The sequence below is a fragment of the Trachymyrmex septentrionalis genome, unplaced genomic scaffold (genome assembly GCF_001594115.1).
Source record: "Trachymyrmex septentrionalis isolate Tsep2-gDNA-1 unplaced genomic scaffold, Tsep1.0 scaffold114, whole genome shotgun sequence".
In the NCBI taxonomy this organism is placed as follows: Eukaryota; Metazoa; Arthropoda; class Insecta; order Hymenoptera; family Formicidae; genus Trachymyrmex; species Trachymyrmex septentrionalis.
The window spans coordinates 1,997,084-2,006,348 of NW_017304269.1; the positions used below are offsets into that span (position 1 = coordinate 1,997,084).

A 9,265-nucleotide genomic window follows, 5' to 3' on the forward strand; every position below is an offset into this window, starting at 1 on the left:
TTCAATCCATTTCAATCTATTCTCATTGACTGGAAAGCTCAGATCATCAAGCGAGTAGGCATGCCATATTTTTATATTTGTAAATGGTTTTTGCATGTTATTTAATAAAAGATACATAACTTTTTTATATCAACAAAATTAATAAATATAATATTTTGTAAAATACTTCAATCTCGCAAAATAATAGAACTGTTCCAAGTATTACGGATTTAAATATTCAATAGATGTATGTATGTAAAACATAATAAGGCATTTATTTGACTATCCATGGGAGTGCCCTAAATAGTCTCTGGATTATAATAAAAAAGTAGTCCCTGTAATATGAATCACTCAGTATTAAATTCATAATTGCGTTCATCAATTTTTATTTTAAAATTTACTAAGTTCTTTGTAATCTTAACGTTTCATATTGAATTGTTAAGATCATAATGAAATCTTAATAAAATAATGCTAAAAATGGGTCAACTGATACAAATTTCATTATGCCCATAATTTAGTAATATTTCGTTATATTATTCATTACAACTTCAAAAAATTTCCATCATCAGGCAGATAAAAATAAAAACAAAAAAATCATAATATATTTTACATTCTGTTTAAACGTGAATCTGAAGTCATATGGCTAGTGAACATTTACACATGCGTAAAAGTAACGAAGAACGCGCGTTCGTTAGAAAAATCGCGCGATCTAGAAGTGTATTCTGTTTCATAACATATGATTTATCTTCATTTAACATTCGGTGAACAAGGATAAAAGATGCATAAACGACACGAACAAGTACTGCATGAAACAAAATGCATCTGATATTATTTTATTTTTTATTCACAAATGTTAAACAAGGATAACATGAGCCTTGGAAGCGCTCGGGTGGAAATTTGAACGCGTCCCTTAGGATTACAGGTTTAAATCACCTGACATTTAAAAATTTGAAAGTATCAAATTTACTCTTTAAATCTCGTGGAGTGAAGTCTCACTCAAAGAGATTGACAGTTGAGTCAATCTTGAAAAAAGAGTGAAAATACTATCATTCTTGTTCAAGAGTGACAATTTTCACATGTTTTTTCATTTCACAAAATTTAGAGAGTATTGTTACTTCTTTTCCGCGTTCCCGCTTGATACTCTCAAATCGCTTATTTCATGAAAAATTTTATTTTTAGTTTCATTTTTACACAATATTCTTTCCTACGTTTCCTTACTTAAAATTGAAAATTGATATTGTCAATATTTTTGTTTTATTTTATAGTGTTGTACAGCTAGTTTGAAAAAGTATCATTGAACAAAAATTAACGAAAGAGTATTTGAAAAACTTTCTAAGAGACTTTCTTAGATCTTCTAAGATTAAAAATGTTTTTTAAATTGATGTGAAGACTCTTTTTACAATGACATCGAATTTCTTATGTAAAAACTCATTTTTACAAGATGATTTTTTTCAAAATTGTAAAGTTTAGAAAAAGAAAAAATTTGTTGTCTATTCGCATAAACTTTTTCAAAAAATTTAATAATTCCTTTTTAACTTTTCATAAATTGCGATTAACTGGAGAACTCCTATTATCGACGATTAGTACATCATTATATCAGACGAATGAGATAATTCCGGTCATTTTTAAATATTTCAATGCGAAATATTCAGAAATCGTTAAATTCCATTCAATTGACGAACTAAACATGACAGCCGCAAGAGCATCACACACAAAAGATGACTTGCATTTAAAAAAGAAAAAATAGTTTTATTTCTATACCGTATTCTTTCCAAAACAGCGTTATATATGTATATTAATGCATCATAAAAATATTATTCTAACAATTTTTGTCTAAACGTAAACTGATTCGTGCTCAGGAGCACATCATTCACCACGCTATCTATTGACTCCTTTTTTTTTATGTACATCTACTTATCTTAATTTGTTAATGTATTATTTAATTATCTATAATTGTCCCTCGCCCAAGACGCATTTTTGTATATCTGAACTTAACATAACGTAATGTCATTTGCTAAGTTAACATTGTTTTTTCCGAGTGGCATTTAATGATTATTATTATTGTTTTCGTTATTATACTTGGATTAATTTCGTTACACGAAAATAACTGTATTCCCCTCTTCTCGTTCAGTCCCTTTATAAGAATTGGAATTCTCACGAAAGTTTCTGTTGCTTTCTTGGTACGAAATAGACTACAATCTCGCGTTCATTGACCTTTTAGGCCGGCACAGTTCGTTCTTAATCTCAACACCGGCTCAAGTAATGTCTAGAAGACGCTAATACGGCTGTCTGATTGTCTGATAACATCTTAAGCATCACCTTGAAGCTTGAGCAACGTCTATTGATTCCGTCGTTAGGCTCAGTTTCACAATTTATTTCTCACCTCTTTCGAATTCTAGAATTTGGTTAATAGGTAACAATGAGTTGTGAAATTGAATCTTAACCGTTAAACTATGAATTTATTGGATTATCTAGGAAACCCTTAAATCTCAGCTACTCCGATCAACACTTTGTGCCTTAAGATTCGCAAATATTCAGAACTTGATTTTTTTTTTTAATTCCTCAAATCGCCTTGGAGTCTCGTTTATATAGATCTTTTATAATCGTTGAACCTGCCATTCAATTATATTAATTAACTTTAGATCAAACTCAAGATCGCGCAATGAGAAAGATACAGAAACTCTCGTAACGCGCGTGCGCCGACTCAATGTTACAATAATCTTATAAAAACGGAATTATAATCTATAACAATCTAATATTACAAGTGAAAATCTTATAGTACAACACATCGCATTTATGCGCGCATCGATTTATATACGATAATTAATACATTGGTCAGTTTAAATCTATAAAAAGATATAGTCTTTGTATAATTATCTTTATCAGGCAGAATAATCTTCATATACAAAGTGGCTCGATATAATTGACTCTTCCAAACGTTCTCTAACCGATCGAAGCAATGCGGAAAAGCACAAATCACTCGATGAATTTTTTGACAGAAACAGTCAATTAATCCATTTTTTTTCACATTTCTTTTTCGCTTCTATGAAACTTCTAAACGAATTAATCACTATTTATAGTACGATATCTGATCTTAACAAATTTTAACAAGTACAGAGATAATCGCTATTATTCATGTTCTTGCACACATTCATATAAAGATAATTTCTACAAAATAAGTTTCAAAAGTACTATTTATAGACCATCTTCAATTCTTAATTTAAGCTACGTGTTGTTACCGAAAAGGCAGAGGTACAATATTGGAATTTCCCAAGATCTTTATTTTTTGTTTTGTAAAAGAAAAGTAAATATAAAGAAACAACTTAGAGATATTGAGAAAATACAATATTGCATTTCTGCCTTTTTGGCAACAACGCATAGCTTAAATTAAGAATCAAATGTTCCATAAAAAGTGCTTCCGAAACTCATTTTGTAGGAATTATCTTTATACGAGTGTGTGAGAGAATTGAGCATGAATAATAACGATTATTATCTCTCTATATATGCAATGTGTTGTACAAAAACTATATTTTATTATAGATTTAAAATGACCGATGTATTATTTTTTACTGAATATGTGAAGTGTCTGTAAATGAAATAGTGAAAAGGAAATAATCACGATGTAATTTATTCAATTGTCATTTGTTATTCATTTCTAAATTCCTTGAAATGATTACTGAAACATACTTTCGATTATTGATACATCACAACTGAAACATTTAAGCCATAAACAAGTCAAAATTCGTTTGGAAGTCTCATCTTAAACATCTTTGATAAACGCGCCTAAATTTATACACCATAGGTTATCATAATTTAATAGCTATTGTTTAGAAATTATCAATCGTTCGGTGATCCAAGTCGCACTGCTTCGAACGGATCCGCATAAGCTCTTAGCAAATCTTCGGAAGCGAAGAATAAACACCGCATCAGTCACAGGACTAGCCTTTGCAGGTCTCTCATCTCGAGTACAATGAAATCAGACGTTAGATTGCACCACTCACAATTGAATCACGATTCCTACATGCACCGCACAGTTCCTTGTTTTTTCTTTCCTTTGTGATAAATACGGTGCTAAATCTCTGGATTGAATTTAATTCACTTGCAAAGTCAGAACAGAATATCTTTTTAGGCAGTCGTTACGAATCAACGATGAGTCTCTCAAAAGATCTCTAATGAGAATTGAAGACAATAGGCCGAACTCTACTACACGGATGGATATATGAATAAAAGAGTTTCAGTTTGGAATCCTAAATATTGGTAGAAGTTAACTAAGATTTCAGAAATCGCGATTTCAGTCGTTGAAAATAGACGGAAGATTAAGGACATCCAATCAATTGACTTTAAGTAATATGTGCGACATACCTAATAACGGCAGGATGTCAGATGTCTTCTCGCGAAATGTTTAGTCTTGGTTGCGCGATTGGTCCTCTCTCTTTCGTAAATAATTAAAAAAAGAAAGAAAAAAGATCGCCTAGCAAAATTCTATACGTCTGTATAAAAATTGGGCAAAAAATCATGCATGGTCATGACTTCCATTCGCCCGTTCTCTCTCTCTCTCTCTCTCTCTCTCTCTCTCTCTCCTTCCTCCCTCCCTCCCTTCCCCTTCCTCTTTCTCTCTTTATCAATATCTCTTTCTCTCTTTTGCTACAAAACAACGCTATCAGAAAATAAATACATATATGTCGCGTTCCTCTAAATTTATAGTGCTAAGAAAGGCACTTGCTATTTCTCTTCTTTCTTTCTCGTTTTTCCGTGGCAGAGATAATTTTATTATCATTTTTATCGGGCATGAGAATTCTGCAGCATCAGTTTGATCTTCTCGTACGCGTACAATAGATTGTCAGCCAATCCTTTACAGCAACCATTTTCCTGAATGGTCTGGAATCTGTAAGTCTTAAAGTTCTTGTCGTGATCGATATAGGTAACTGCCGTCATCAATGGACACATAATGATCTTTGCATGATCCAGGAAGTTGATCTGAGAAGTAAATAAAGTTTTATTTATATCGGAGCAAGAGCAACATATAAATAACAATATTTATAAGGTAACAATAATAAGTCTTCTCGGTGAGAAGACATAATTTACATTTAATAGTATACTTGTTTTAAAGTATATTAAAATAGATAAAAATTATGAAAAATTTCGAAAATATAAAAATAAGATAAAAATAAATTATCACATTATATTACTTTTAATAAGTGTACCAGATAATAATAATAACTATATAGAGAGTGATGCATGACTTCATGTAGATGAGATTAATTTGTAAAGTATTGAGTTTGATCCTTATTTTGATTCCTCTAATATGTTTTAGAGAAAACTAAAAAAAATAAAGATTTAGAGTAAAAATGTTGAGATTATAATTCATTTCAATAACAATAAACATGTATACATACATAGTCATCATTCTCTCAATAGTTGTTATCTGATGCATTCATAATTTGCCAATTAATCATTTTTATTTTATCTTTTTACATGTATATGTATATACATACACACGCATATATTTAAAGATAATCGATTAATTAACACTTACTTGCACTGTGCCATTGGTCAGTTGCATTACCACAGCTGTCTGAGTTCTAAACCACTGGTGTATGTAAGGTATTCTAGAGAGAGAGTCACTTTGTTTCACTGCGATAGAGCCACCCGCCTTCATCAGGTGCTCATTCATGTATTTCATAAAGAAGTTCATCAGTTTCATTTTCTTTTCGAGATTAATGGGACAATCCTTAACCGTGTAGTACAACTCCTCGCCCTCGCGATTGATATAATGAATATTGTAACCATTCGCCATCATAATCAACCGCGTGCCGTCATTGTACATCACGCCGACGCTATCATCAGACAACTGATATCCGAAACCATACTTATCCGAGTAGTCTACCCACTTACTGATCCAAATCACAGGTTGCGCTGCCGGATCAGTCAATTCATCTGCAAATTTTCAAAGATTTTTATAACAATTTTATATTTTAAATACAATAACACTAAATATAAGAACTATATTCAATTCCAGTCATTATTTGCATTGTGATATTTCATTAAGAAATATATAAAAAAATATATGTAAAATAAGTTTATAGATATTTATGTAATTTGTGCATATATATATATATATATATATATATATCGCTCATTTGTCAAAACGACATAATTCAAAAAATCAAAGTTTTCTAAAAAATAAGTTTGTTTTCTATCATTAAAGTGTGTGTATGTTTTGTAATATTATTTGTAAATTTATTCATAATCATAATAATTGATCCTATAGGATAAAGTATATTAAGTCTTTTCACTAAAATTGCTTAATAAGAATTGAGATGAGACATTGTTAAAGCAAAATAATTGACAAAATATGATAATAAAATATTAAAATAATTACTTTTTTATAATGATTTCTAATTGTAGCTAAAATTATGAAATATACAAAATTTTTAGACATAAATTTTTTATGATTTTTCCCATTAAGAATGTTAATTTTGGTGAGAAAAAGGATGCACGTTAAATATTATTACATTTATTATTTTAAGATTATTTATTATTTCTATTTTATCAAAAATTATTATATTAAGCTATAATATAACAAGCTATAAAATTTTTTAACATACCTGCTGAAGAAATTGTCTCCCTAGCAGGCTTACTTTTCAACACGATACCTATCTGCTCTTTCAACGTCTGAAGCATCGTCCTGATATCGAGATTGACTCTCTGTGGCTCATTAGTAATTTCATTAGATTTAATTTTTCGTGATGGACTGTTCGGCACTCGGCAGGAAAGGATCTCTTGCTCCGTGTAACCGTTGAGGTTCATCTCACCGAGTGGTCTACGATTGCAGTGTGATTCGAGCATATCCAAACGTGGTGCCATTGTCAGACATGAAAGCGGCAAACTCGTTGGCATGTATCCTGTAATTTTTGAATAAGAAAATTATTTTATTTTATTTTCATTGGCAAATAATAAGGAAGAAAATTTAAAAATTATTCAATATTGCAATTTACTCTAAGAGAGAAATTAAGAGAAATTTGACAGAAATCAACTTAAATTTCTCTAATCTAATTTAAATTAATTTAAAGTAACGACTTTAATAGAAATGACAAAAGCTTTATAATTAAATCAATAATAATTAGATAAAAGCCAACGCAGGATATTTTTTGCATAATCAATTTTACAATTTTATATCCTATATTAATACAGGTGCTTACATCGTTAGCTTGTCAATTTAATTCTTTAGAAATTGATCATTACAAGTCTTCACATATCATTATCTCAATTTTTATCATTATTGGTGCAATCCTATCACATATCAAATCTCATTTGAATGTCTGCCATATTGTAATCGCAAATAACGGAATTTTTTTTAAATTGCTAACCATGATGTTTTTAGAAAACACAAAAGTCCTGTGTATTAATCATGATTATCAAAAATTCTTCAAATTTACTTTGTCAGCAAGTAATAAAGCACGGACACCAAATAGAAATAACAATATTTAAATAATGTATTTTTTTTTTAATTTTAATTAAATATTGATGACTTTTTTTAAATATTAAAGTCAAAATGTCTATGTTATTATTATAAAATATGAAATTATAAAGTTATGTACATAAAAAATATCTTACGCTGGCTTTCTCATGCTTCTAATTATTACAATTTAAATTACAGAAAATTAATGTTATAATAAAAAATAATATAATTTATGTTATCACACAAACACATCATTAAGGTCTGTTACATAATTGACAAAATTACATTACAAAAACTTTAATTTTAATTAAAATACTGATGTCTTACCAGAAGTAAAAAATGTGTCTCTCATTAGTCTAGCGACGGATGGACGTTTTGAAGGATTCAATTGTAACATGTTTGCCACCATATTCATGGCAGGTTTACTAATATGTTGCGGTGTCTTGTACTGCACTTGTTTAATCCTTGAATATGTCTCCTTCAGGCTTGACGTCTCGAAAGGCGGCTTGCCCACAAGTAGGGTATACATTATGCAACCAATACTCCATATATCAGCTTCGTAAGAATGCCCAATTTTCGTGAGCACTTCTGGAGCAATGTAATTTGGAGTACCACAAACAGTTCTGTTGAAAAATTCACCAGTCAAATCATATAATAAAATTTTGTGTAATTATGATGAAATTATTTTTTTAGCAGAATAAAAATCTCATTAAAATATGTTTGAGTGTACATTAGTAATTTACTAATATTCATTTAATTAAAAAAATAATTGAATTTAAACATATAGAAAATAATAAAATAAAATTTACAAATAAAATATAATTTAATTTCTCCAAATTTAGTGTTAATAAAATTATTTATAGCAACAAATAGAGAAGATCATAACTGATGTATTTAAATAATAATTACTTTTTCCGTTCACCGTCGTGCACCAATTTGGCCGCCAATCCGAAATCACCGATCTTGACTTGCAAATCGTCATTCAAAAACAAATTGCCTAATTTTAAATCCCTGTGAATTATTTTGTTTTGATGCAGATAAAAAACTCCATCTAAAATTTGCTTCATAAAGTATCGTGTTTCGCATTCCGACAGCGCTTTCCTGCGCTTGTGCAGTTCCATCATCGACTACAACATTAAACAATTATAAAACTGTCATAATTGGCACTTGATACTTGCAAAATAGATACTGTTATAAATGATTACCCTCTTGCGACAGAGTTCCAGGATGATGTAAATATTTTTGTTATCGTCGAAGAAACCGTGAAAGCCAACGATGTGCCTGTGATTCAAGCTCTGGTGAATCGCAATCTCTTGTGTCATTTTCTCTCTTTGATTGTGTTTCGCCATCAGTGACATTGGCACGATTTTCCCCGCGAATACCTGGTGAGACTTTGACTCTGTGATTTCGTAACATTTTGCAAATCCACCCTATAAAATAATGGACATAAAATCAAACAAAGAAAAGAAAAATTATAAAAATTATAAAAAAAAAGAAAAAAGTAAATTTCTTTTTTAAAAGAAAAAACTAATATTTTAATTATAAAAATAATTTTCTACACGTAATTGTATTTTAATGATTTCTGAGTAATCCATATATATGTATATTTAATGTTTATTTTTTAAAATTTACAGCTCAAAGAAATCACAAGATAAAATTACTATTCACTTATGCCACGTATTTTAATATACATGTATATATAATTTAACATATATTCTATATATATATATATATATACTAATTTGAAACTAAAAAAAGAAAATTATACAAGAGATTGCAACTCTTAAGTTAATAACTCGTTAACCATTGCGACAATTGTAAAAT

At 29.5% G+C, this 9,265-nt stretch overlaps 1 protein-coding gene across 1 annotated transcript in view; it reads right to left on the reverse strand.

The window, feature by feature from the left end:
• Window positions 1-4,606: 4,606 nt before the first annotated feature.
• The window catches only part of LOC108753271 (serine/threonine-protein kinase polo), a 6,407-nt gene continuing 1,748 nt past the window's right edge, over window positions 4,607-9,265 (reverse strand). Inside the window, exons 2-7 of the mRNA XM_018494722.1 lie at window positions 8,647-8,871; window positions 8,351-8,568; window positions 7,769-8,064; window positions 6,588-6,884; window positions 5,516-5,916; window positions 4,607-4,956 (exon numbers count right to left, since the gene is read on the reverse strand). Of these exons, the coding sequence (XP_018350224.1) occupies window positions 4,759-4,956; window positions 5,516-5,916; window positions 6,588-6,884; window positions 7,769-8,064; window positions 8,351-8,568; window positions 8,647-8,871 (1,635 nt within the window). The 3' untranslated portion in view covers window positions 4,607-4,758. The remainder of the gene's footprint in view (window positions 4,957-5,515; window positions 5,917-6,587; window positions 6,885-7,768; window positions 8,065-8,350; window positions 8,569-8,646; window positions 8,872-9,265) is intronic.